Genomic DNA, 27,894 nt, shown 5'->3' on the forward strand with positions numbered 1-27,894 from the left:
TGTTGCACATGGCTCTTGCCTTGTTTCACCAGTTTTGCCTCCTTGTGTTCAGGATGCAAATTAATGTTTCATTAGTTTCCAAGTTTCCATCACGTTAATGTCTTAAATAATTTATTCTGTGCATGAGCTGAAGATAAAATACAAGAGTATAGGATCTCTAAATAATTCAGAATTATGTGCCTCTTTCAGAAAAGAAGCTGGTTAAGTGCTGGGGGTGGGAAGGGAGGGTAGTTCTTGGTTTTAAGTGTAGTCTGGACAGCTCCAAACTGTTGTTTTAGCCAAGGAAGAAATTGCTGTTGTACCAGCTGAAGCAGCTCCCAGCGTTCATGGGAAATGACAAGAACCTGCCCAGGAAGTTCGTGGAGCCGGGGGTTTTCCTGTTCAGGATTGGGAGTTAAAGTAATGAGAAAGATGCTAACAACAAGGTTTCTGGTACCAGCAGCATTTTAATACCATGGTACTGCAGTCAAAAATGCACGTGGGGCATTCCTGTGGATTTCAGGGACTCTGACTTGCCTGGTTTGACCCAGCTGGTGTCATAAGAGGAGGGAAGAGGAGGTTGGAGGGACAGTTAGAGGCGAGTCTGTTAGTTGGTTGCAAAGTGGAAAGTTCATCTGTTTGTGCAGCAGCTGGCACGTCATGTGCCTCCCCAGTTCTTTTGTACCAGGTATTCTAGGAAAAAATAAGTACAATTTGAGTTCCTATTTGTTAAAAATACTGTCGAGTTGTCAGGTGCGGTGTTCCTTCTGGGATGGCAGAATATGTCCTTCTGCTGTGCTTGAAGTCAGAGCTGTTGGAGACAGACAAGTCAGTCCCTGATCCCGATTTCCCCAGGGCAGAGCCCTGCAGGCAGCCCAGCGCCCCGGGCAGGGCTGCTGAGCCCTGAAAGGAAAGGCAGCTTTGAGCTGGGCTCTGCCTGTGCCCAGGGTGGGAGCTCAGTGGGGCTGAAATGCCCTGGGCACACAGCTGGATGTGTTGAATGCCCTGGGCACACAGCTGGGTGTGCCAGTGGGGAAGCATTGATGAAATGCCCTGGGCACACAGCTGGGTGTGCCAGTGGGGAAGCATTGATGAAATGCCCTGGGCACACAGCTGGGTGTGCCAGTGGGGAAGCATTGATGAAATGCCCTGGGCACACAGCTGGGTGTGCCAGTGGGGAAGCATTGATGAAATGCCCTGGGCACACAGCTGGATGTGTGATGGGGAGGGATTTGTGAGCAGCCCTGGGCACACAGCTGGATGTGTTGAATGCCCTGGGCACACAGCTGGATGTGTGATGGGGAGGGATTGGTGAGCAGCCCTGGGCACACAGCTGGATGTGTCGAATGCCCTGGGCACACAGCTGGATGTGTGATGGGGAGGGATTTGTGAGCAGCCCTGGGCACACAGCTGGATGTGTTGAATGCCCTGGGCACACAGCTGGATGTGTCCATGGGGAGGGATTGGTGAGCAGCCCTGGGCACACAGCTGGATGTGTTGAATGCCCTGGGCACACAGCTGGGTGTGTGATGGGGAGGGATTGGTGAGCAGCCCTGGGCACACAGCTGGATGTGTCGAATGCCCTGGGCACACAGCTGGGTGTGTGATGGGAGGGATTGGTGAGCAGCCCTGGGCACACAGCTGGGTGTGTCGAATGCCCTGGGCACACAGCTGGGTGTGTGATGGGAGGGATTGGTGAGCAGTGCCCAGCGCTGGGCTGGCTCTGGCTGGGGCTCAGGGGAGCAGCAGGGGCTGGAGCGCCCGGCTGTCGCTGCAGCCCAGCAAGTGCCACTTTCATTGCAGAACAGAGTCAACTGAATTGCCCACTGAAACGGAAAGTGCTCTAAAAATAGCTGGGTGTGGAATTGAAATCTTTGACTCATATTTCCCACCTTGGAAACTTCTTATGCTTGTTCTTCTCCGAAGCGGAATGGCCCGAGCGCACAAACCCTGCTGGGTTTTGTCGGGGCTCTCGCCCGCCTGCCTGTGCTTTTCCCGACTGGAAAACCTCTCCTGCTAGCTCCTCGATCTTGGGGGTGACTGGAGGAATGCAGGGGACGGGCCCGCGGCCGCGAGCCCCGCGGGAAGGGCGCGCTCACCTCCGTGCGGATCTGCAGGGGTTAAAGCCTTGGCAAACACGAGATATTTTCCAGAGCAGCTCCGAGCTCACAGCTGCGGCCATTTTTCCACCACGAAAATTCTAGCACTGCATCTTACGTGTGTCAGCCCGAGAGCCGGGCTCGCCCTTGAGCGTGCAGCCCTGCCATGGCACGCCGGGCGTTTCTCGGGGGGCAGCTCCAGCAGCAGCTCCCGGGGGAGGCAGCGGGTCCCTGCCAGCCTGGCGCTGCTCTTTGTGCGGGTCAGCGCGGCGTCTGAGCTCTCTGCGCCAGGCTGGGGCTGTTTTCCGTCTGCATTAAAGTTACTCGAGCAGCTGCCATTTTTTTATTGGAGGGGGAGTGTGAGTCCCTGGGCCCCTGCTCCAGGAGGAGTTGGCAGGCAGCTCCTGGAGCAGTAAAATGACACCATGCTTCTCCTCCATTTTCTAATGAAATCTGCAGAGTGGGAAAGCAACACAAGTTGGAAGCGTCTTTCTTTGGAATCTCTCTGTAAACTGTAACTCCACCATCCCCTGCTCTGAGGGTTTGCAGCAGGTTTGTTCTTTATGAAAATCTGTCATTTTTAATGCTAGTTTCTGTAAACTTGCTGTTGCTAGTCAATTAACTGTGATAAACTGTGAGTCTGTTAATACTGTCTTTCTGCCTTAATACAATTCAAAATAAAATGCTGGTGTGTAGAACAAACTTTTATTAACAAGCAACTAGTCTAGAGCAAATTAAAAGACTAAGATAATGATTATGGGGTGCTGGAATTCCTAGTAGCCATATTGGAATAATAATGTGTTATTTAACCTTCTGAGAAGTTGTGGAGCAGAAAATGTTTGACGGGGAGAATTTTATAGCTTAAAACTTACTCTGTGGTTCTGAGGGAAGCAAAGGCAAGGGAATTCTGTTGTACTTTGGGTAATTTCAGTTGAAAATTACCATATAATTGTGGACTCTGTATATTCTGTAGCCTAGCCCTGGGACCTGGCAAATGTGTTACACAATTTGCTGCTATCATAGTAGATAGAATTGCCGTGTTTGCTAAGGAAACAAATGCTTAGATTATATGTGAAATATAATATTCATAAGCTGTTAGAGGAGTGCTGCTGGTGCTGTGCCTTAGGGCTGCCTGGGCAGCGAGTGCCTTGTTTATTTGTTGCACTCCTTGATAGCCAAAAGTGATCCGAGTTCCCGCAGGTCCTTTGGGGTCCGTTCTAACAAGCTTGGTCTTAAAGTAGCTTTAATTAGGAAAGCAGAGTGTTGGGGGTGCCCTGGGCATGCTGCTGGCTGCTCTGTCTGCGTGGCTGGGGGCTGTCAGATGGAAATGATTTCACTTTACCCCGAGGAGCAGGAGGGGAGGTGGCAGGGAAGGAGAAGTGGCTCAGTGTTACGGGGTGCCGGATGCTGTATGAAGATCTCTTCAAGCGAGGGTGTTTGTGTTTTCTGCTCAAATCAGCAGAAGGAAGAGGAGCTGGAGCAGTGCGTGTGTGTCCCTGCGTGGCCAGGGGCTGCTCTGGGGGCTGCAGGAGGGGTCTGTGTGCCACTGTCAGCCCAGCTCAGCTGCACTGGGCTCCGGGCTGTAAAGGCTCATCCTTGGAATCAGCTGGGGCAGCAGGCACGGGGAGAGCACCCAGAGTATGGTTTGGGCACTGCTTACACGGGTTGTGCAGTGTGAGCAAGAGTGCTTTAATTTCAGAGCTTGTTGCAGTACCTGGACCACAGAAAAGTGCAAAGTCCTTCTGCATGCAATTGTCAACAAATTCTCAGCAATTTGCTTAAATAGCACCTCCCCCCCTTCAGGCTTAGTCACTCTCAGTCACTTTCTTTATAATGCAAGAAATTTTAGAAGCACCAAATGAAATAGATTTGTTTAATATTATTTCCTACTTGTCAGTTCAGTTTTGAACCAGAAGTCAGAATCACAATTTGTTGTCTCATTATGTGCATCAAAATATTTTGCAAGGAACCAGTTCCCTTCCCTTAATACAGGGAACAGCTTAAACTGAGGAAATCTGAAGTGGTGGCTGTGATCTTTATCAACTTCCCAGTTTATCTAATAGCCTTTCAATACCTTCTGTTCCCTGTGCTCTGTACAATAAATTGAGTTGTGTCCTGGCCCTTGCTGCTCAGTTCTGTCCCTCTGCAGTCAGCTGGGTCCCTGCTGTGCCCGCAGGCAGCTGGGGGCCCTGGGAGGGGCAGCTGAGCTTGGGTGTCCTCACCCTGACACTTCTGCCCGCCCGTTTGTCAAACAAGGAGGTCTCCAAAGTTTTTCTGTTCTGCTTCCCTTAAGCAGCCAAAGTGCAATATTCCATTAAAACACAGCTCAGATGCTGGTTCTTCAGTGGCTTTTTATTCTATTTTGTGTTTTTCAGAGTATGTAAAGTGGAAATAAACAGAGATTATATCATAAGTAACACTGACAACATTCAAATTGATTCCTTAAACAAAAGCTCAAGTTTGTTTTTGTTTTTTTGTACTCCCATGACTCAGTTCCTGAAAGTGAATGACAAAATGGTCTTTAGACATGTCTAAAAGGTTTTAAAAGCCCGTGAAAATGACATTCTCAGTCGTGCAGTAACGTTATTCCTGGTGCTGAGGGAGGTCATGGTCGAGTGTTGAGGTATCTTGAGAAGTTGCACAATAAATATTGATACATGGGTATCTCATCCAAGGAGTTTGAAAAGTTCATTAACACACCAGTGCAGCTGGAGGGACAGAGCTGCCCTGCAGCTGGAGGGGTGGCAGCAGCAGCAGTCCCACGCCAGGAGCTGAGCTGGCTGCCTCCCCGTGCCGGGGATGTCTGGGCTTGGTGTGCTCCCTGTGCCCGTGGTTTGACCTTCCCCTCGCCCTGCTGGGGCCGTGCTGTTGGCACTGGGATCCTTTGGAGCTGCACATTTGGCATTTTCCCAGTGCCAGCGCTGTCCCACCAGGCTGTGTGCAGCGTCCCCGTGCTGGCAGCAGGCACCTGAGGGCATGGGAGACTGTCCCTTGGCATGCTGGGCTCGTGAAAGCAGGGAGGCCTGAGCAGCATGTCCTGTAGGTGCTGTGTGCCCCTTGTTCTATCAGGCCAGGCCAGAGCAGTTTTCTGTAGGTAACTTAAATGGGAAACTTAATTTTTTAATACTTAAACATTTTCTAAAGAAAGGTTCAATGCTGAAATAAACTGCATAGTGCTGATTTGTCAGCAAAGGCTGTAGAAAGCTGGTTTGCAGCATCCTGTAACTGAGAGAGCTTGGTCAGGAGTGATAGCAAGGCGTGTTCCTGCTTCCAGGTCTGTGCCACGAAAGCGTGTCGTTGAGGGATAACAGAGCTTTTCCTCGGGGATGAGTTACAGCTTGAATCAGGAGAAATGCTGCCATTACCTCATAAATAAACACCTCTAATAATATTGACTTAGTCTTTGACTTTTTGAGTTGCTGCTCACATGAATAACTTTGTCCCACTTTCTTTTTCCTGGGGGTGGGGGCAGTGCCAGAACAAACCAAGACCAGTGTGAGCCAGCCCCAGCCTGTCACCTCCAGCGGCACTTCCACAGGAACCAGCACTCCCAATAATGCCAAGCGGGCCCCAGCCAGCAGCCAGCAGCAGCCCTCGCCTCGCTACCCTCCTCGGGAAGTACCACCGCGCTTCCGACACCAGGAGCAGAAACAGCTTCTGAAGCGGGGGCAGCAGTTACCCGGGATAGCTGCCAACCTGGGATCCACTCCCAAGGCGTTCAACGGCCAGGCAGGAGGCAGCACTGGCACCAATAACCAGCCCGTGGCCAACGGAGAAGTGCCCAACAGCAGCAAAAAACAGCCAGGTGAGGGCAGCTACCTTGTTTTGCTTCAGCTAGAATGGAGTTCCGGCATTCGGTTGTCAGGGCAATATTTCAGGCGGCAGTATTTGAGCTGGCACTGTAAGCTGCAGCCTGAGGAGATCCTTTCCCGTGTCACAGCTTGGCAGTGAGTGTTGCAGGGTGGTTGGCCTCTCTGGGCAGGCTGCACTCTGAAGCCCAGCCCTGTCTCGGTGGCTGGCTCTTGGCAGCAGTGGGTGGCACACGGTGATCCAGTGTGGCCTCTGCTGTGCTGCACCTTCCCACTCTGTGTCCTCAGCATTATCCCAGCATGGCCGTGGCACAAAGCCCCTCTGTTGCACCCAGGTTTGGTGGACACATCCCAGAAAGAAGGGTCTTCAGGACCCATCCAGAGATGGGCTGGTCCGCAGCCTGGGCAGCAGGGCAGGGGAATTGTGCCCCATCAGGTGAGACCCCACCTGCAGAGCTGCCCCACCCTGGGGCCAGCACAGGGAGCTGCTGGCCCAGTCCAGAGGAGACACCAGAGGCATGGAACAGCTCTGCTGGGAGGAAGGGCGGGGGGAGCTGGGATTGTTCAGCCTGGAGGAGAGACCAGGGGTCACCTAATTTTGGCCTTCCAGTACCTGAAGGGAGCCTCCAGGAAGGATGGAGAGAGACTGTTTACAAGAGACAGGGCACAGGGAATGGCTTCCTGCCAGAGGGCAGGGCTGGATGGGATACTGGGAATTAATTCCTCCCTGGCAGGGTGGGCAGGCCCTGGCACAGGTGCCCAGAGCAGCTGGGGCTGCCCCTGGATCCCTGGAGTGTCCCAGGCCAGGCTGGATGGGCTTGGAGCAGCCTGGGACAGTGGGAAGTGTCCCTGCCATGGCAGTGGAACTGAGTGGTCTTCAAAGCTCCTTCCAGCACATTTCTTTATGTGATTGAGCAGAACCTTGAGACTTGGCTTTCATTTTTAACTTCATACCTGGAGATCCAGCCAGGGTACAGCTTGTTCAGGATGTCAGAATTGTCTTTTATTGTCAGGTCAGAGTTTTGCTCAATTTTTTTCACCTGAAGCTTTGTTGTATTACATAATGAGTCCACTTTCACCTTTACTGCTATTTAAGTTCAATCATATTTTGTTATTTTGATTTGTGATGCATTCCTTCAAATAGCCTTTCAAGTCAGGTGAACCTGCCTGTTACATGTGTAGGGTGTTCAGTGACTGCACTAACATGCAGCTCTGTTAATTTTACAGGACATTAATGTAGTTTATTTTTGTCTGGAAAAAAGTAACTTTCTGTGAGGGATCTAGCTTTTCAAAGGGATTTGGTATTAATGCATGCCAATGCTTAATACTGTCTTATTTTTATACTTGTATTTACATTTTGATGTGCACGTAGCAGTGATGATGTAACGTTTTCCCACAAATAGTTCTTCTGTGACTTTACTGAATTCCCAGTGTTTCTCAAAATTAGTGTTTTATAGACTACAAAGAATGTGACTCTCGGTCCCTTTAGCAAAAAAAAAAAAAAAAAAAAAAGAGAAAAAAGCCCTGAAAATAACCTTGATATTTCAAGTTGAGTTAAACTTTGTGCTGTTCTGATTACTGCATCTTGAAGAAGCAGGATTTAAAATGAAAGTAGACAAAGCACTGGAAGCAATTCATCCATGAGTCCTTGAGGAATGTTTCCCATATTATTTTTATACTTTCCAGTATTATTTCTGTAACATACTGATAGAACTCTTTGCCATTGCAGCAGGTAATTTTTAAGTGGCTAATTTTCTCTGCTTCGCCTGTGTGCTGCTGTTCTGTCCACAGTGATGTTTAAAGTTCCCTTTCATTAGGGTGAAAGCTTTCCTGCAGCATGTGTGCTCTACTGGTCAAGGTGTGTAGCGAGGTGATTTAAATAAGAGTGGTGGTTTAAATCAAAATTCACACGTAAACCAATTGAAGCAGTGTTTCTGCTTGTACAGCCTGAAGGCGTCCCGGCTGTGCGCGGAGGATCTGTGTGCTGTTCTCATTGTGCTCCTGTGAGCACCAGCCCAGCACTGTTAGCTGCGTTCCCGTTTGTGTGCTGCACTTGCCCCAGGTGTGCTCGGTGTTGTGCTGCTGTGGGCAGTGCCAGCAGGTGCCAGGGCTGCCTCCCTGGGGCAGGCTGTGCTCTGAGCAGCACCCCGCTGCTTTGGGAGCTGTGTCCAGCCAGGCTCAGGATCCTGCAGGGAGAGAGGGCTTGGCCAGGTCGCTTTGTCACCTGAGGAAGGTGTCTGTGTTGGCTGTAGCTCCTGCCAGAGCTCTGTCCCTGTCACCCTCTGCTCTGTGAGTCCCAGCAGAGCCCAGAGCTGCCCTCTGAGGCTGGGCTGAGCTCTGTCCCTGTCACCCTCTGCTCTGTGAGTCCCAGCAGAGCTCAGAGCTGCCCTCTGAGGCTGAGCTGAGCTCTGTCCCTGTCACCCTCTGCTCTGTGAGTCCCAGCAGAGCTCAGAGCTGCCCTCTGAGGCTGGGCTGAGCTCTGTCCCTGTCACCCTCTGCTCTGTGAGTCCCAGCAGAGCTCAGAGCTGCCCTCTGAGGCTGGGCACTCGGCTCTGCTTTCTTGGTGCCCTGTGTGTGCCTGGAAGGTCTCCTCCCCTGGAATGACCAGGAATAACAGCTGCTCTGGATGTGCTGTCATGTTCTTTCCTAAACACAGACTAGATGATAGTGGAAAGGCAAATGATTTTTCTGTGCTAGGTTTCTGTTTCAAGCTCTGGTCGGGTGCTGGTGACGTGGGATGGCCCCGTCCAGCAGGGCTGATGTCTTCTGACAGCTTTGTGTCTGAAAGGAAGAGCTGTTGTCATTTGCCTGTCTCAGTTTCACTCACTCTCCCTACTTCCTCTTTCAGCCTCCACCAGCAGCTCCAGGCACTCTCTGTGTTACCTCTGGAGTCCAAAATCTCATGAAATTTGAAAGATCTGTAGGCTGATTGCATAGACAGGATATCCACGGATAAACCAATGGCTGCTGGGGTTGATCTGTATTTTAAGGCGAAAAGAAAAACTGTGGCCTCAAGAGTTGAAGTCGGAATTGCTGGAATTGGGAATGGCTGTGGGTTTGTGTGTAATTCCTGAAAGGATTTCTCCCCAGTTCAGCTGTGGTTGGAATGCTTTGTAAAAGCCAGGTAATGCAGGCAGATACTGCTGAATTTAAAGTCTTCGATTGCCCTGGGCACACAAAGATTTTAAGTCGTTGGTATTGGAGAATTTTATCAGTGGTCTAAACCCCATCTCTTTACTTGTGTTCTGTGTGAACAGTTGTCTCCTGTTTGGAAAATGAGCGTGCTTTGTCTAGAAGTAAGGCTGAAGAAGGGATAGGCCTGCGGGCTGGGTTTTTCCTGCTGGTTTTAGCACATTTGGCATGTTGTTTTAGTAGAGACACATAAATGAAGCTCATGGCTTGTAGTGCTTCTGAAACAGATCCAGGCCGGTGCCAAGATGGTTATTTTTAGAAATCTGCCTGAGTAGCTCTTTATCAGGACACTTTCATTCCCAGATTAGTTGTTGTCTTCACCGACGTGCCCCATGTGCAAACTTCACATGAGGGGCAGGGCTGATTGCTGCCCTGGTGTTTGCTCACCTCTCTCTGGAACACCTTGGGATAACCAGGTGGCTGTTCCACGATGAAATTATTTACATCACAAACTGAAGTATTTCCAGCAGTAACTGCTTTGGCTGTGGCCAGAGCAGAGCAGGAGAGCAGGACCGGGCTCCTGGCAGGGCGCCGGTTTGGATTCCTCCCACCTGCCCTTGTCCTGGTCCATCTCACAGCAGAGCCACAAAGTTGTGTCCCAGCCGGAGCCCTCGGGAGCAAAAGGTGCCTCCTGTAACCTGGGGGTGGCTCTCGGCTGTTGGGGAGCCAGGGAAGAAGGGAGCAGTTGGGATTTGCAGTTAGTGCTGATGGAGGTTGCATTCATCAGGGGAGCGTTGCCTTCAGTGTAGCAGTTATGGTCTCCAGTGTAGAGTCTGTGGGTTTGGAAGATGAAGTTTGGTTCTGCACGGTTCCTGTGGGGCACAGGGGAGGAGCGGGATGTGCAGGGGGCAGGTGATGGATTGTTGTGCACGTGCTTAGCTTCAGTCAGAGCTGGGCCATCCTCAGATGCTGCTGTTTGCTCACTCAGGCAGCAGAGTCCTGACTTGGAGTGGAGCACACGTGCTGTTCAGAGAGGGGAGAGGAACTCGCTGAAGTTTCAGGGCGGAAAACTTCACTGCTTCACTGCTCACCTTCTCAGTCAGTACAGTCCAAAATGAACTGGTTGTGGTTTCACTGACTATATCCTCTTTTTTGTACAAATCAAACTTTTAAGGACACGTTAAATTGGTTCATTAAATGCCAAATGTGTAACAAGTAGGTTATAGTTGAAATGTGTCACAAAAGCAGCAGAATTGCTAATTCTCACATCCCCGGGCTGCGTTTGTTGCCGTGTCCCTGCTCCCTGTGTGGGGATGATTCAGAGCAGACAGTGAGACTGAGCTGGCTCTGAGAGAAGCCTGTCCTGGAAAAGGGTCTGAGGACTGGCTTTGCAGCAGTGAGTGCTGGGGGACTGTTCTCTCATTTGCTGAAGTAACACTTCTGTGATTTTCTTGCTTTTTTTTTTGTAGGCATGCCTCCCATTCGGGACTTGGTGAGCCACTCCCCTAACCAGTCAGGTTAGCTACTTCCATCTCACCTGCTTTTGCACTACGTGTTTGTGGTGGTTACATGTTTCACACAATTTTGTCTGATTTTTTTAATTATTATTTTTATTTTTATTCTTTGGCTTATGCTTTTCATTGGCATGGGTGTGTGAATGATTGCAGTATACTTTCTCTGTGCCATTGCATACTAATTTGGTTTAACATTTTTAATTTTCTAATTAAGTCAGAATTCATACTAAGAGTTTTTGTCACCTTAGCATTAAGATACTGGGGTTTTTTTTTACGTTTATGCTTCCATGCTGACTTGCCTCTTATGGTATTGAATAATCTGTGCAAGCTTGTGCCTCCTATCAGAGCCGTGTCACACTGTGGAGGAAATCATGTCCTGATTGTTTGCTGAAAGCTCAGGACTGTATTTACTAAAATGCATCTGTTCATAAGGCCCAAAGGTGCAGTGATTGGCAAGGTATGGTATTGACAGTCTGTGGGTGCCAGGTGTGCTGGAGCAGGAAAAGGAGGCAGAGGGTGCAAGATTCAGGTATTTTAATTTACGCTTCTCAATCCTGTTTATTTTAGCCCGTGTGATGACAAACTGCTTTTTAAAATGCATACAGTTTTTTTGCAAATGTTTCCTGCAGGGTAACTCATAGCTGGAAAGCATTAAATTAAAAATTACTGAAAGCAATCTTAGCGGATTACAGAATTTTAAGAAACTCGGGTTTGTGTAAATGTTTTTTTGTCAAGGATTTAAGCAGCAAAAGTTCAGTTGCAACTTTAAATAGTTTTGGGAAGAAAAGCAAGAGTAGGCTGTTCTGGCTCCCTGCGCTGTGCACCAAATGCAGGGTGTTGTCACATGTCATTTTTCAGTTTTGAGGGTGTTCTGTGGTCTCTGCCAGATACAAAAAGTCAGAGCTGGTGTCTGCTTGCTCAGGGTTTGTAGCCTTGGTCTCTGAAGTGCACGGGCTGGGGAGGTTCAGGTAGGAATGTTCCAGAGCAGTGGCTCCTACTAGACAGCACTGACACGTTTGTGTCCAGGAGAAGGACTGTTGGTCTAAGTAGTTCTGTGTGTAATGGGAGAAATTCAGCTGAGTGGAAGTTAATCACTGCCTGCTGACTGTGGATGGGCTCTGCACAAAATTCGGGTAACAGAATTGGAATAAACACAGGCTTTCTTTATGTGTTCTGCTGCTGTGCAAATTAGAGTTTGTTTCACCATTTCCCTCTGACTTGTAGTCCTAACCTGTATCTCTCAGTTCTCAGCTGAACTCAGGCTGTTTGCCATCTGTGTGCCTTTGTGTTGCTTTTAGAAGGGACGCTGTTCCTGGGACGCTGTTTGTGTGACCAGGATCCTGTCTGTGCCGTTGCTCCTCTGGCTCTCAGGAGCGCACACAGCCCTTTGATCAGTCCCTCAGTGCAGGCTGAATGTCCTGTTCTAAGATACCGGGGTGAGAGCTGAAACCTTGGAGTTTGTCGGGCAGTTTTCAGCCACGGCAGTGTTCCTGTGGTGCCCCACGAGCGGGCAGGCTCTGGGTTATGCTCAGCCCCAGCTCTCCCCAGGGTGGTGGTGGCTCTCCAGGGCTGCGAGCTGCCACACACCATCACAGAGCTCTGTCTGCCTGCCGAGGGCTCTGCTGCTCCTCCTGCTCCACGCTGCTGGGCCACCATCCCTGTTCCTCACCTTGCTGTGCCGGGGGAGGCTCGGCTGAGGAGCAGCGGGTGATCCCTGCTCTGTGCTGCTCCAGCTCTGGCAGCCAGGGTCTTGCACTCAGTTCTGTTTCACTGTAGGATGAGTATTTTAATCAATATCAATATATAATCAATACTGATATTGATTAAAAAATAATTGAAAACAGGCTTGTGCATCAGTGCATTCTGACAGCAGAATTTCAGATGGGTCTTGTGCTTTTTGTGCCAAGCTGTTGTTGTGTAGAATACCTTGAATAACTTGTACTGAAGACTCCTGTACAACATCTCTAACAGGGGTGGGAAGGCGTGTGTTCTCTGGCTACTGTCGCACAGCAGTTGGTACTGCTGGGCCAGGGCCATGTCCTCTTGGAATTTCTGCCTTTCCACATGTTTTCGGGTTTACTTAGTATTGTGGTTTTTAATATGAGTGTGTGTTTTAGAAAATAATTTCTTTGTGGTGATACAGAGTATACTTTTAAAAAATGTTTCTCTGGAAGAGAAAGACCTTTAGGAGTCTAAAGTTTTCTGGGTTTTGGTGAGAGCAGCTCTGAATGCTGGCAGGTGTTCTGGGCTGTGCCTTTGGGCAGCTGTACTTAGAGCTTCCTCTGTCACTTTCCATTACTGTAGTTTTAACAGAAGCAAAATAATAAGCAAAATAATTCCTGGCTTAATATCTTTATACTTTTTTTTTCCTCTTCTGCTTAATGAGGTAATAATACTAAACTGATAATAATGCTCTTGGGCTTTCCTTCTTCGTTTTAGATCTGAACCACAGTGGTCTAGGATCCCATTATGAAAATTCTCACTGGGGACCAGTCTCTTCAAATAGTGACTCCAGCACAAACTGGGATAAAGTTATCGTAGACGGCTCTGACAAAGAAGCATGGCCATCAATCACTGGCAGTGACCCAGAGCTGACTTCGGAATGTATGGACACTGACTCTGCCTCCAGCTCTGGGTCGGAGCGGAACCTCGTCATCATGGCTTCAGGGAGCACGGCGGGAGAGGGCGACGGCCTGCGCAACGGCCTCGGACATGGGTCTCAGAATAAGTTTGTGGTTGGTAGCAACAGCAATAATGTGGGCAATGGAAGTATTAATGGGCCGTGGGGGTTATCCCACGGGTCCATCATAAGCACATGTCAAGTTTCTGTGGATGCTCCTGACAGCAAATCTGAAAGTAGCAACAATAGAATGAATGCTTGGGGCACCATAAGCTCTTCATCAAATGGAGGGTTAAATCCAAGCACTTTGAATTCAAATGGCAACCATGGTGCCTGGTCCGTGTTGGAGAACAGTGGACATGCCCTGAAAGGGTCCGTGGGGAGTGGGAGTCCTGGCACAAGCATTCAGTGCAGTACCATAGGTCAGATGGCCAACAGCCAGAGTATTAACTCAAAAGTGGGTGGCTCGGCCCACGGTTCCTGGGGAAGCCTTCAGGAAAGTTGTGATTCTGAAGTAAATGGTACAAGGAATGTTTCATTCAGTGGGCAACCTCAAAACCTTAACACTGAAATGAATGGACCAAATAACACTACTAACTTTATGACCTCTAGTTTACCAAACTCTGCTGGTTCGGTGCAGATGAACGAGCTGCCCAGCACTGCAGGGCCCGGGGCCTGGCGCGTGAGCACAATGAACCATTCTCAGATGCAGGCCTCTCCAGTGGCAAACGGCACTTCCATCTCTCACCTGAGCAACGGCGAGGCCAAGGCTGGCGGCTCTTACGGTACTACCTGGGGTGCCTATGGTTCTAGTTACTCTGGAGACAAATGTCCAGGCCCGAACGGCCAAGCTAATGGTGACACTGTGAATGCAACTCTAATGCAGCCGGGCGGCAGCGGGCCTGGCAGCACTAACTTCCAGATCAACGGGAGTAAAGGCGCAGGGGTGTGGGAGGCAGGGACAGTCAGCTCCCAGAGCATGCCGTGGGGAAGCGGGAGCGCTGCGAGCGCTGGCGGCGGCAGAAGAGGATGGGGCAGCCCTGCGCAGAACACCGGCACCAACATCTCCAACGGGGAATGGAGCAAACTGCCCAGCAGTCAGCATTCCAATGAGGGCGTGAACGGCAGCGGCAGGAAGTTTACAAATGGATGGAAGTCTGCTGAGGAGGAGGAGCTCGGCAGCCAGAGTTCTGCTGCCTCCCAGGTGGCTGAGCAGAGCGGCACGTGGGCCAAAACAGGTACGGGGGACAGCGAGGGCAGCTCGGAGAGCACCGGGTGCCACGAGGACAGAGCGGCTGCGGAAGGCCAGAACCGAGAGAGGAGGAAAGTTGACCAGCACACGTTACTCCAAAGCATAGTGAACAGAACTGACTTAGATCCGCGTGTCCTTTCCAACTCCGGGTGGGGACAGACTCCAATCAAACAGAACACTGCCTGGGATACCGAAACATCACCGAGGGGTGAAAGAAAAACTGACAATGGGACAGAGGCCTGGGGGGGCTCTGTGACACAGACTTCCAGCTCAGGGGGGTGTGTGGATAGACCTAGCCCTAATAATGATACCTCATCTGTATCGGGGTGGGGAGATCCAAAGTCTGCTACGAGGTGGGGAGACTCCAAAGGGTCAAACAGCCAAGGGGGGTGGGAAGAAGATTCTGCTGCTACAGTAATGGTCAAGAGCAATCAATCATGGGGAAGTGGCAAAGAAGAAAAGTCATCCTGGAATGACGCACCGAAGATGAAGCAGGGATGGGGAGATGGACAGAAGGCCAGCCAGGGTTGGGCAGTGTCTGCTGGTGATAGCTGGGGTGAAAACTCTAGAAGTAACCACTGGGGTGAGGCAAAGAAATCCAGCTCTGGAGGCAGCAACAGCGACAGGTCGGTGTCTGGTTGGAACGAGCCAGGTAAATCAAATTCTGTTACTTGGGGAGGCAACAGTGCAACCCCAAACAACTCTTCAGGATGGGATGAGCCTGCCAAGCCTAATCAGAGCCAGGGCTGGGGAGACCCTCCGAAATCCAATCAGCCTCAAGTCTGGGGGGACTCGTCAAAGCCAATCAACTCTCCTGAGTGGAACAAACAAGATGTTGGCTCTTGGGGAGCCCCGTCTGCCACGAACAAGCCCCCGGGGTCGGGCTGGCTGGGGGGGCCGATGCCAGCCCCCGCCAAGGAGGAGGAGCCCACGGGCTGGGAGGAGCCGTCCCCCGAATCCATCCGCCGCAAGATGGAGATTGATGATGGAACTTCTGCTTGGGGTGATCCCAGCAAATACAACTACAAAAATGTGAATATGTGGAATAAAAACGTCCCTAACAGTAGCAGCAGTTCAGACCAGCAAGCACAGGTACATCCGCAGCTACTGTCTTCAAGTGCCATGTCTAGCAAGGAGAGCAGTTCGGGTTCTGGTAAGCCTGGCTTTTACCCACATTTACATTTTCCATTGACTATAAAGCTCTTTTTTAGTCTTGCTTCTTAGAGCAATAGTTTAGTTTCAAAGTGGAAAGGGCGCAGTGGCAATGAAGTACAGTTTCTGTTTGTTAAAGATATGAACAGCATTGCCACAGAGCATTGATGTGTTTGCACAGACTGGGGGAGCTGCTCTCGTTTTAAATAACTGCAGGGATAAGGGCTAAACAGCTCTGCTTGACTCCTGGGGAGTGGGATCACAGAGAAAATACTTAAAATAGTGTCTGGGGATTGAAATACTTTCCTGAATGATTCTAAACCAGATAAATTTTAATTTTGCCAATGAGCCTTCAAAAAAAAAGAAGCATATTGAGCTTCTGCAGGACAGAATGAAGGGTGATGAGTTTATAAGGTTTTGGTATCAGACTTTCTGGTCTTGTAGCTTCATGAGCAGTGAATAATGATTTTGGAGAGGAACTTAATGGGATAAAGGAAGTATTTTGTGCTATGTCTCTTTTTAAGTCCCAGCTGGGGTCACTTACATGTAATGAGCAGTTCTTAGCTTAATATCTTAGAAATTTGTATTATCAGAATGTAATTCTGTAAATACAAAATTTGTATTTTTGTGATTACTTTTATTAATGGAACAGCTTGCAGTTGTAACAGTGACCCTCACACAGAATGGAAGTATGTGCTCACGTGCTTTTTAGTGTCTGTTAAGCACATAGAAAAGGCAGAACACTTGAGTCTCGTTAGGTAGCTCTAAAGTCCTGCTCAGAACGATGCCAATAACTGCCCCTGCTTTGCAAAGGTTGGGGAGAGCCTTCTGCTCCAGCCACCACTGTGGATAACGGGACAGCGGCGTGGGGCAAGCCCATGGACACTGGTACGAGCTGGGGAGAGCCTGTCGGCGATGCAGGAGGCACCTCTGCCTGGGGGAGCACTTCTCTTGGGCAGCAGCCTCCAAGCAAGCCTGGTGAGTGCCTCAGCCTCTCTGAGAAGGGAGAATCCCTCTCTGGAGGGGTTTCCCAGCGTTTTTACCTTGCAGCAGGCATCGAGCTGTTAGGGGAGCTGCTACTGGGATGTTCACTGCTGGGCTTTTCCCACCACCAGGGCCTAAATCTATGCAAGATAGTTGGTGTGGAGATGAAATGCCATTGAGTGGCAGTCGTCAGACCAGCTGGGAGGAGGAGGAGGATGTGGAGATTGGAATGTGGAACAGCAGTTCCTCACAAGAAGCTAACCCCTCGCTGAACTGGCCGCCCTACATGAAGAAAATGCCCACAAAGGTGAGGAGCAGCTCGGGGCAGGGCTTGCTGTCATTTCTGAAAGCTGAGTCAGAGGGGATTGCTGCACTTACACATTACACTTTAATTCTCATTCTTAACACTCGGTGATGTAATTAAAGTCAGATCTGAGTATCACAGGAATTCCTTTCTGTTTTTAAGGGAATGATGAAAGGTGGAAATAAGCAAGATGAAACATGGATCAATCCATTCATTAAGCAATTCACAAATCTCAGTTTCTCAGTAAGTATTTGTCTCTGTCTGGCTTTGCTGCCTTTCCACAGGGCTTGTTACAATGTGCAGGCATTGAAATGCTCAACTGCCAAATGTTCATTTTCACTGTGGTTTTCTTTTTACTTGTGTTTGTCTCCCCTGTCACCCGTCCCTCTTCTGTGCATTCTCAGTGCAAAAAGACCTCTTTATTGATGAAAAGTGGCTTTGTAACCACTACCCATGTATTCATCCCGCAGCCTGATGCTTTACTGCATTTACCAGGGGTTCTGGTGAGGGAACCTGTTCTTGACTGGATAGCAACTGGAGGGAGGAAACACTTTAAAATAGCATCTGATTGTCTTGATTTTTCTTTCTTGCAGTTTTGAATTGTAATAATGTGCAGGAATCTCTTTGTTTTATCTTAAAAATATTTCTATTAGATAACTGTGATTTATTTTATTACTTCAGAGAGAATCACCAGAAGAAACCATACAGAGCAATAAGATGGACATGTCTGGAGGTAAGAACAGTAGAACTGAGCTGGGCTTTATTACTTTTTCTTCCATACTCTATTTTATCTTATATCCTTCTGTAAATTACATTTTTGAAACGATATGTAGTGTATATATAGCTATATATAGTTAAGGATAAATTTCCCTAAAGAAAAGGAATGTCCTTGCAGAGAGGAATATTTGTGTGAGTAATGCTGCACACAGAATCACCTGGTTGCTACAGGAATATTTGCCATGTGCTTATTCATATTTATATATGTTAAACTGACTTGAGAGGATGTTTTCAGGGTGTGGTGGGTTTGTTTCTTGTAATATAAATATCTTGATTGCCCTCAGGGCACCTCCACTGAGTATAAACAGAAGCACACAAATCCCACACTGGCTCGTTGGGTTCATTCTTGGAAACACGTGTTCAGTTCTAAGAACTAAATTAATGCTGAACAGTTATTTTAGAAATGTTTAAACCTGAGTGTAAAGTTACTTGGGAGCAGTTACAGTTTATTTGATTCCATTCACTGTTAGGATTTCTTTAGCAAATGAAAGATAATTTTTAATGCATTAATAACAGTATACTGTGATGATAAAATGTTTAACTAAAATTAATTGCAGCATTGTGGTTTTTAGTGTAGTTACTCTCTCCTTATTCCACTCCAAAATTGGGTATTTTCACTTTGGGGCTTATGGTCTTTTGGGTAAAGGAGTTGTTCTTTGGGTTTTAGATTTCAGTATTAATGTCAAGATATTTAAATTGTGGCAAGTTCAAACAATTATACACTCTTGGTTTTAAGAGCAAGTCATATCTGTGTGAAGCCTTGCAGAGTGTGTTGGTGCTGATTCCACGCCTCAGCTGTCTGCAGGCATTGGCACGGGGGGGGTCTGCTCTCCCTTTGCAGGAAAGCCCAGCGAGCCCCAAGCTGAGGTGCTGTGTGTGCAGGGGTGGGTTCCTGCCATCCCTGTGTGTGCAGGGGTGGGTTCCTGCCATCCCTGTGTGTGCAGGGGTGGGTTCCTGCCATCCCTGTGTCCTGGGGGTGCATTCCTGCCATCCCTGTGTGTGCAGGGGTGGGTTCCTGCCATCCCTGTGTCCCGGGGTGGATTCCTGCCATCCCTGTGTCCCGGGGTGCATTCCTGCCATCCCTGTGTCCTGGGGTGCATTCCTGCCATCCCTGTGTCCCAGGGGTGCATTCCTGCCATCCCTGTGTCCCGGGGTGCATTCCTGCCATCCCTGTGTCCTGGGGTGCATTCCTGCCATCCCTGTGTCCCAGGGGTGGGTTCCTGCCATCCCTGTGTGTGCAGGGGTGGGTTCCTGCCATCCCTGTGTCCTGGGGGTGCATTCCTGCCATCCCTGTGTGTGCAGGGGTGGGTTCCTGCCATCCCTGTGTCCCAGGGGTGGGTTCCTGCCATCCCTGTGTCCCGGGGTGGTTCCTGCCATCCCTGTGTCCTGGGGTGGTTCCTGCCATCCCTGTGTCCCAGGGGTGCATTCCTGCCATCCCTGTGTCCCAGGGGTGGGTTCCTGCCATCCCTGTGTCCCGGGGTGGATTCCTGCCATCCCTGGGGTGTGCAGGGCTGTGCTGCCCGGGGCAGGCTCAGCTCAGCTCTGCAGCCCCAAGCTGAGGTGCTGTGTCCCAGGGGTGGATTCCTGCCATCCCCAGGGTGCAGGGCTGTGCTGCCCGGGGCAGGCTCGGCTCTGCAGCCCCAAGGTGAGGTGCTGTGTGTTCAGGGGTGGATTCCTGCCATCCCCAGGGTGCAGGGCTGTGCTGCCCAGGGCAGGCTCAGCTCTGCAGCCCCAAGGTGAGGTGCTGTGTGTTCAGGGGTGGATTCCTGCCATCCCCAGGGTGCAGGGCTGTGCTGCCCGGGGCAGGCTCGGCTCAGCTCTGCAGCACGCTGCTGTTGCTGTGGCTGGGGCTGCAGAGCCCAGGTGTGCAGCCAGCTCTCTGTCCCCAGGGTTGCTGCAGGACAAGCGGCTGGAGATGGACAAGCACGGGCTGGGCGTGGGAGATTACAATCGTGTGGTTGGAAAAGGCCCCGGTTCTCGTCCCCAAATTCCCAAAGAGTCTTCCATGGATCGCGGTCCTTACTTCGATAAGGTCAGTTGGGTCTCTCCTCTCTGGGGACACTGCTGAGCTCCTCACTGTGTCCTGAGCAGTGACCTGTGTGCTCCTGAGCCTTCTGCAGGTGGTGCAGGGGGGCTGAGGGCAGGCTGGTTAATCCGTGGCATAGATCTGTTCTTGTTAACTCTGACACACACTACTAAGCACTCTCTGTGGCCCTTGGCGGTGCCGGTGACTAACCTGATCTCTTTTGTTTTCTGCCTATTTCCTGCTGGTGCTGGACTGTCCTGTGACTCTTCCCTTCTGCTCCTGCAATGGTTTCTCCCTTCTGCTTGCTTGCTGGCTGGTTGTTGCGCCTCGGTTTGTCTGTCCCATCAGGATGGCATTGTAGCAGACGAGTCCCAAAACATGCAGTTTATGTCCAATCAAAACATGAAGCTTCCCCCTTCAAATAATGCACTACCTAACCAAGCCCTGGGCTCCCTAGCAGGGCTGGGTATGCAAAGCTTGAATTCTGTTAGACAGGTAAGGCTGTGTGAATGTCCTTGGTGTGTTACTCGCAGCATTTAATGCCTTTTGATATAACATTGTAGCTGCTTGTGTAATTGATGCGTGTTTAACTTGTGATTGAGATGTGTGGGGTGGGAGAAGCAGCAGAAGAGGTTTTCTGTCCCTGACTGCCCGTCCTTTCCCCAGAATGGCAATCCCAGTGTGTTTGGTGTTGGGAATATAGCAGCACAGCCCAGGAGCATGCAGCAGCCTCCAGCACAACCTCTTAATTCATCTCAGCCTAATCCACGTGCTCAAGTGCCTCCTCCATTACTATCCCCTCAGGTAAGTGATGCAGAAAGCACACTGTGTATGAACTACCTAAATAGTTCTGTTAGTACAAACTATCTAATAGTCTGTTCTAATAGAACTATCTAAATGCTGCTTCAGAAAGTTGTTCCTTGTTTGTTGGTGTTGCTGATATTTATTCTGTAAATATCTGGGAGCATGTTAGGCTTGATGAAACCAGGAGGCATCTGTTGAGCAGAGGTTATAGTGTTCTGCAGGTTCTGGACTGAGTGGAGCTGTTACAGTTGCCCTTGGCCTGGTGTGTGTTGCAGGTTCCAGTATCATTACTGAAGTATGCACCAAACAGCGGTGGCCTGAGCCCACTTTTTGGCCCACAACAGGTAGCCATGTTGAATCAACTGTCCCAGTTAAACCAGCTTTCTCAGATCTCCCAGTTACAGGTGAGCAGGGGGCTGTGGTGTGTGGGAGGGTGAGGAGTGGAGCTGGTGTGAGTGCTGTTCTGACCCGGGCCTGTCTCGCAGCGGCTGCTGGCTCAGCAGCAGAAGGCGCAGCCCCAGAGGAGTGTGCCTTCTGGGGGTCGGCAGCAGCAGGAGCAGCAGGTAAGGAAACCTCCTCACTCTCACTTCCAGACTCTCCTGATAGCTGCTTTTCATCCTGAGCTGCATTTCTTGCTGTGGCTCGCACTGAGGCGTGCGGGGGTGGCCGAGTTGGGCAGGCTTCAGAGGAGGGACTGGGTGCTGGGGTTTGGCTGTGCAGGATGCACAGGGTACAGAGGTGCGTTCCATCCTCTTTCTCAAAACATGGAGAAGCTTTTGCTCATTGCTGTTGTAACTGCTCTGTTGTTTTTAAAGGGTCGATCTCTTAGTATGCAGCAACAGATGATGCAACAGTCCCGTCAGCTTGATCCAAACCTGTTAATGAAGCAGCAAACTCCACCCTCTCAACAGCAGTCACTCCATCAGCCCTCCATGAAATCCTTCCTTGAGAATGTCATGCCCCACACTACTCCTGAGCTGCAGAAAGGGCCCTCACCAATCAATGCATTCAGCAGCTTCCCTATAGGTGAGTGCCCGCAGTCAGCCAGTGTTTGTGTGACACCCAGCCCCGCTTCTCCCCCTGCCTCCTCCTGGAAAACGACTGGAACCCTGGCAGTACTTCCATTCTAGTGCCAGTAGCAATTCTGGGGGGGGTTACCCTTGCTCACCAAATAACTTCCCCAAGTGCACTCATTGCCAGTGAGTGTCCCTGTCTCAGTGCAGAGTACTTCACAGTCCTGAGGAATGACAGGCTCCTTTCAGTGCTCCTTCTGTCCCTGGATCCCCCGGGTGATACCGAGTCCTGATTCCTGGAGCTAAAGGACTTGGAGAAGTAGAATCTGTGCAAAGAAGCCATTGATGTAGACACATTTATTGGGATTTCAGGAATGCTTTCAGTGGCTCTAGAATTGCAAAGGTAGAGCAGTCACTTTGCCTGTTAGTGGTTTTGTCCAGGAAAGAAAGCTTTTGGCTTTGCATTTTTAAAGAACTGTTGTCTCATTAGGCAAACTGTCTGAACATTTATAAATACAAATATCTCCTGTTTCTTTCTCCCTGCATTTTCAGGCTTCTGTCCAATTTCTACTTCAGAAATTCCAGGCTTGTATATTTTCTTCTTACTTTAGGTCCCTTTTTAATGCTACCTTACTACAGCTGTTTACCATTTACCTCTGTTCCTTACCCCCATTTCTTTCCTCCCCTTCATTTTTGCTTTTCTTCTCTTTTATTCCAGTTGGGTCATTTCTGTTGGGCTGATTGCATTCTCACTGGCCTCTGCAGGGGAGTTTGTTCCTGGACATGCAGCTGAGGTCCCTGTGCTTGCAGGCAGAGTGGCACTGGCCAGGACAGTGCCACGCTGGGGGTGGCTTGTGGCCAGTCTCCAGTCCAGGCTGCTGCTTCAGAGCTGCTGGTGATGATTGGCATCACTGTCCAATTCTGCTTTCATTCAAAGGGCAGGGCATACCAAGGAAGTTTTTTAGCTTTTGGACACATTGCGTTAGCTCTAAGGAAAGGCATATTTCACCTTCTCACCAAACTCTGCACGGAGGGATTGCATCCTGCCCAGGCCAGGCTCCTCTGTTCTCATTCCCTGAGCTGGAATTGTTGCATGCTGCCCCACAGCTGCTCTCACGTGAGCCGTGGCCCCGTCTCAGGAGCCTGCAGTATGTGTGAGGCTGCTCTGAGATCCCTCAGGACTGCCACGGGATGCACAGGAATTGCTTGGGGTCCCTCTGCTCAGCACACAGAGCCACCCTCAGTCCTCAATAAAGGCTTAAGGGCAGGAAAAGCCTGTTGCTGGAATTCTTCCCCCTTAGTGAAGAGCTGGGGCAGAGGGGGGCTGGTGTCAGCTCCCAGTGCAGCATGGTGGTGTCGTCGTGTGACAGGCAGCTCACCTTGCCCAGCTGTCTCCTGGAAAACCCCGTGGCTTTGTTGTTTTCTCTGTGTTCCCATAACACTGTCAGGAGACCCAGCGTGGTGAGCAAGGAGGTCCTGTTTCCATTTCAGGGAAGGGATTTGTCAGGATTCACTGGATACTCACCCACAGCATCCTTTTCTCTCCCTGACCAGTTCTGCAGTCACATCCCAATTCCTTGTGGAATTAAGTATTTCTGTTAATAAAAACAACCTTTATAGTGACTCTAACTGATATAACTAACAACTAGTACTGAGTATACTATAGCTAAATAACTAATGTAAAATCTTCCACATCAGGATAGGAAGAATTCCTTCTGGGAAGAGTGTTTAATGATGGATTATGTCCAGGGACTGGTATCCATCACTCAGCCCACACATGTCCCACACAGAGCTGTGGCAGAGCTGTGCCTGCTGGGGGCTGGCACTGGCCCAGTCACAGATGTGCCCCTCTGCCAGCTTGGGGCACAAGCTAACCCTTCCAGCCCTTCTCTCAGAGGTCTGCTCTCTGCAGCTTCTCCAAAGGTGGAAGGAAGGTTGCTGTGGTGCAGAGTTACTGCTCTGACAACAGCAGAATGCCAGAGGGGGGGTCAGAAACAGGATCAGCTGGACATTCCCTTTTTTTCTGTTTGAGCTATTGATAGTTGTTATATTTCTTAAAACTCCATCCTGTTCCGAGCACTTTTCATGGGGCATTTCAAGAGGAAGCTTTTCTGGCACCAACTCTTGCTCATGCCTTTAAGAAAAACAAACAAAACCCCCTCGAAAAGTAAACGAGTTTCTTTATGGCTGTGAACGTGCACTTAGAGCAAGAGGAAGCCCTCGCTCCCAGTGCTGAAGGAAGGTGTTTCTAGGAGACATTGGAGAAGTTCCCTGTGTCTCTGTTCTCAAGTTAAACTGTTGTGGTGGTTTGTTTTCAGAAAAGGAGTAAACAGATCTGCAGGGCTGGAAAGGTGCCAGGCAGAGTTGTGAGTTCAGGATTCTCACAGACTTGGAAAGGGAGCAGGCATGCCAAGGTCAAAAAGGGGCACGTTGTCCAAGGCCAGGAGAGCCTGGTTCTCCCAGGTATTGGAGGAGATTTGGGGTGGCATTGTCTTGATTCTCTGGCACAGAAGCATCTGAAGTGCAGACACAGCTACAGCAGGGCAAGGCCAGTTCTGTTTGCCCCCTAGTTTAGAGATTTACATTTTAGTTTCTCTTAACTTCCTAATGTCTTCTTCCACTGACATTTTTGCATGAGGACATGAGCTGAGAACTTGGGAGTGCTTTGCATTGCTCAGCTTAGCTTCTGTGTGCAGAGAGTTCCCTGGTTGAAGCGCTAGAATGTTCCTCAGCACCAGGGACCTGAAGCATGACATAACCATGGTAACGTGCTCTTCAGTGCTTTCTGGGCAGCAGAGGTGATGAGCAGAGGCAGGAGTTTGGTGTGTATCTCATGGGCTGTGTGTGCTTTCAGGAATGAACTCAAACTTGAATGTAAACCTGGATATGAGCAGTATTAAAGAGCCACAGTCTCGGCTGAGGAAATGGACTACAGTCGACAGCATTTCTATGAACTCATCCTTAGATCAAACCTCCAGCAAACATGGTATGTGCAGCTCTCCCTGGCAGCCTGGGCTTCTGGCTGTCTCTGCAGCCCTGCAGGGTTTGTTGGGCTGTGCCTGTAGCTCCTGTGTCACAGCTGCTGTTGTGCTGTCTGTGCCAGCGTGCTGCTTGTCTGCCACAGCAGCCACGGCTCTGCTGACTGTGCTCACAGAATGATCTTGTGATGAGATTAGTAGAAACATTCTGCAGAACTCATTTTTAACCAGACTTTTCTGTTACTGTGACTGTTGATACTAGCTTTACCTTAATCTCCAGTGGAATGCTCCATATATTTTTGAGCCAAAAGCTTGGTTTTCAAGTTTCTCTCCCACCACCCTTCTGTCCTAGGGTAGTTTTGGGGGATTTACCACATTCTGGGCATGGCTGACATTTTTACCGGCAGGTTTTGGTTATGAATGTCTGTGTTTGCATTCTAAAATTGGGGAGAGCTTAGAAGGGCTGGACTTGGTACCATTGCTGTCCTTAGTTTTAGAGGAGGTGAACTTGGTTGCCTCGTGTTTCATTCCAGTAATCAAGATTCATGTGACATTTCAGCTGTTTCAGTTGCTTGAAATCACCCAGTTAAAATTCGAGTCTATAGCCCGAGAATCTGTGTCTAAAGATAGTTATAAACGTCCCCAGTCTCCCGTTACTGTTCAGTCTCAGATTGTCGGGGTATTTTTAGGTGCATCAGCTGCCTTGCTGCTCTGAGCTGCCTCTGGTAGCCTGTAGTGGCCATTCCCTGCAGCTGCCCTGCTGAACCTGCCACTGTTGCCACAGGCAGTGCTGGTGTTGCTTTACCTGCAGGTGATGTTTTCTGACCAGAGCCAGGAATTTCTGTATCTCATGCAATCCCTGGCTCCCTCAGAACTCTAGCAGAACTGGCTTTGCTGTCTGGTAACTTTAAACCATTCCTTTCTCTGTCTCCAGGGATTTTTAAATTAATTTTTTTGCCTCCCAAGAACAGGAATAGAGTCTATAGAGCTTTGCAGTAGCTAAAGATCCTTCCCATGTTGTAGCTGTTTCTTTCACGAGAACCCTGTTAGTCAAGTGGGGTCCTACAGAATGCTCTCACCTCTGGAATTAATGCTTTACTGGGTTGAACGTGTGTTATTTGAATATATGTACTGTTTTAGTGAAGGGCTTTCATGGGGGATTATAGTTTTCTCCTGAATTACTCAGACATATTTCCTTTTGAGTTATACCCTCCTGTATGATCTCCAGTGTCACTTGGCATCACAGGACAGTGTGCTGCTGTATATTTCATGAATGATTTACAAGGGCATGATTTTATATGTATTTATATAGGCATATAACAACCAGCCATTAAAAATATTTGACTGCTATTTTTTTTTTTTTTTAAATCAGGTGCTATTTCAAGTGGTTTTAGGCTGGAAGATTCTCCGTTTGTTCCTTACGACTTCCTGAACAGCAGTAACTCTCCAGCCAGTCCTCCCGGCTCCATTGGGGACGGCTGGCCCCGTGCCAAATCGCCTAATGGCTCTAGCAGTGTTAACTGGCCCCCAGGTACAGCCCTGCCCTCCCTCCTGCCCTGGGCACCTTTCCTGGCCCCTGCAGCGCTGCCTGGGCAGGGGCAGCACCCACTGCAGGAGGCACCAGCTCTCAGCAGATGGAAATGGAGAGTGGCAGCTCTGTTGTACAGAGAGAAGTGCATCTGCCAAAGAAATCAGAAATTAAATTAATACAGTGGTGGCTAAATCAAGTAAATTAAATGCTTAAAGGGTTTTTGATTTTCAGTCATTAGGAGGTGTATTGTTTAGACAGCTGTTTCCTTTTTAAAAGTACAGTGAAAATAAGCTTCTTTCCTGCATCTGTATTCCTAGAGTTTCGCCCTGGTGAGCCATGGAAAGGTTATCCAAACATCGACCCCGAAACTGACCCTTACGTCACTCCTGGCAGTGTCATAAACAATCTCTCAATTAATACTGTGCGGGAAGTTGACCACCTCAGGGACAGGAACAGTGGTATGCTCAGCCTGCTGGGGAGCTGTGTGTAACCTTCCCTGTGCTGTGATGTTTACTGCTTGCTCCACTCCTGGTTTATCCCTGGTGTTTCCTCCTTGCTCCCCTCCTGGTTTATCCCTGGTGTTTCCTCCTTGCTCCTGTCCTGGTTTATCCCTGGTGTTTCCTCCTTGCTCCCCTCCTGGTTTATCCATGGTGTTTCCTCCTTGCTCTCCTCCTGGTTTATCCCTGGTGTTTCCTCCTGCTCCTCTCCTGGTTGTTCCCCTGCATTTGCTCCTTGCTCCCCTCCTGGTTTATCCTTTGGGTTTCCTCCTTACTCCCCTCCTGGTTTATCCCTGGTGTTTCCTCCTTGCTCCTGTCCTGGTTTATCCCTGGTGTTTCCTCCTTGCTCCCCTCCTGGTTTATCCCTGGTGTTTCCTCCTGCTCTTCTCCTGGTTTATCCCTGGTGTTTCCTCCTTACTCCTCTCCTGGTTTATCCCTGGTGTTTCCTCCTGCTCCTCTCCTGGTTTATCCTTTGGGTTTCCTCCTGCTCCTCCCCTGGTTTGTCCCTGGTGCTGTGCCTGTCAGGGCTGCAGCCCGTGCTTGGCCCGTGCTTGGCCCTGCTGCAGTGCAGGAGCTGTCCCAGGAGCGTGAGCTGTGCTGCTGAGGTCAGCTGTGCACGCCCAGGGCTTTGGGAGCAGCAGAGCCTGGGCAGCCCAGCCGTGCAGGGAGGAGGGTGTGCAAGCCCAGCCTGTTCATCCTGCTGCACTTGTGACGTGCTGTGTGCTGTGTCTGACTCTTCTCCTTGTTGCAGGGTCATCCTCATCTTTGAACACCACGCTGCCTTCAACTAGTGCCTGGTCATCCATTCGTGCCTCCAACTACAATGTTTCCCTCAGCAGTACAGCACAAAGCACTTCAGGTGATGGCTGCTTCTATTGTTCTGGTTCCTTCCCCTTCACGTGCTCCAGGGGGACCCTAGGTGTTAATAAAAGTAGTGCTGAGGTCTCACCAGCGTGGTAACTGCACTGATTTCAAAGCAGCAGTTTTGATTTTACCCTAATTTAGCAGCTTTTCTTTGCAGCAAGGTGATGGCTGCAGCAGCAGTGATGGTGGTTGTCTTTGGTGTCTTTTAGTAGCCAGAAACAGTGATTCCAAATCAACGTGGTCTCCTGGATCAGTCACTAACACCTCTCTGGCTCATGAGCTGTGGAAGGTCCCTTTGCCACCTAAAAGCATCACTGCTCCGTCCCGGCCACCTCCAGGGCTGACAGGCCAGAAGCCACCCCTGTCCACCTGGGACAACTCCCTTCGTCTGGGTGGAGGATGGGGAAATTCTGATGCCAGATACACCCCTGGTAAGGATGTCCCTGTGTGCCTGAGGGGTTTGTGGCTGTTGGGCTGGGCAGTCTGTCCCTGTGGGCTCAGCTGCACCCCTGGGCCTCAGCTGGTCCCCCTGTCCCCTGCAGTGCTGGGGAGGGCAGGG

The 27,894-nt window shown here is 49.8% G+C and overlaps 1 protein-coding gene across 9 annotated transcripts in view; it reads left to right on the forward strand.

Annotated features, from left to right (window-relative positions):
• TNRC6A (trinucleotide repeat containing adaptor 6A) overlaps positions 1–27,894 on the forward strand; it is a 43,889-nt gene that overhangs the window by 12,075 nt on the left and 3,920 nt on the right. For 3 of the 9 annotated variants that reach the window (XM_038151681.1, XM_038151682.1, XM_038151679.1), the window contains 18 exons: positions 5,551–5,883; positions 10,489–10,536; positions 12,973–15,558; positions 16,371–16,535; positions 16,673–16,848; positions 17,008–17,088; positions 17,527–17,578; positions 19,512–19,654; positions 19,997–20,143; positions 20,315–20,452; positions 20,728–20,856; positions 20,938–21,015; positions 21,268–21,478; positions 24,320–24,451; positions 25,816–25,974; positions 26,292–26,432; positions 27,223–27,330; positions 27,545–27,766. In XM_038151681.1, coding sequence (XP_038007609.1) covers positions 5,551–5,883; positions 10,489–10,536; positions 12,973–15,558; positions 16,371–16,535; positions 16,673–16,848; positions 17,008–17,088; positions 17,527–17,578; positions 19,512–19,654; positions 19,997–20,143; positions 20,315–20,452; positions 20,728–20,856; positions 20,938–21,015; positions 21,268–21,478; positions 24,320–24,451; positions 25,816–25,974; positions 26,292–26,432; positions 27,223–27,330; positions 27,545–27,766 — 5,049 coding nt within the window. The remainder of the gene's footprint in view (positions 1–5,550; positions 5,884–10,488; positions 10,537–12,972; positions 15,559–16,370; positions 16,536–16,672; positions 16,849–17,007; positions 17,089–17,526; positions 17,579–19,511; positions 19,655–19,996; positions 20,144–20,314; positions 20,453–20,727; positions 20,857–20,937; positions 21,016–21,267; positions 21,479–24,319; positions 24,452–25,815; positions 25,975–26,291; positions 26,433–27,222; positions 27,331–27,544; positions 27,767–27,894) is intronic. The other 6 variants (XM_038151680.1, XM_038151684.1, XM_038151685.1 and 3 more) reach the window with 6 other exon arrangements.

The sequence above is a fragment of the Motacilla alba genome, chromosome 14 (genome assembly GCF_015832195.1).
Source record: "Motacilla alba alba isolate MOTALB_02 chromosome 14, Motacilla_alba_V1.0_pri, whole genome shotgun sequence".
NCBI lineage: Eukaryota > Metazoa > Chordata > Aves > Passeriformes > Motacillidae > Motacilla > Motacilla alba.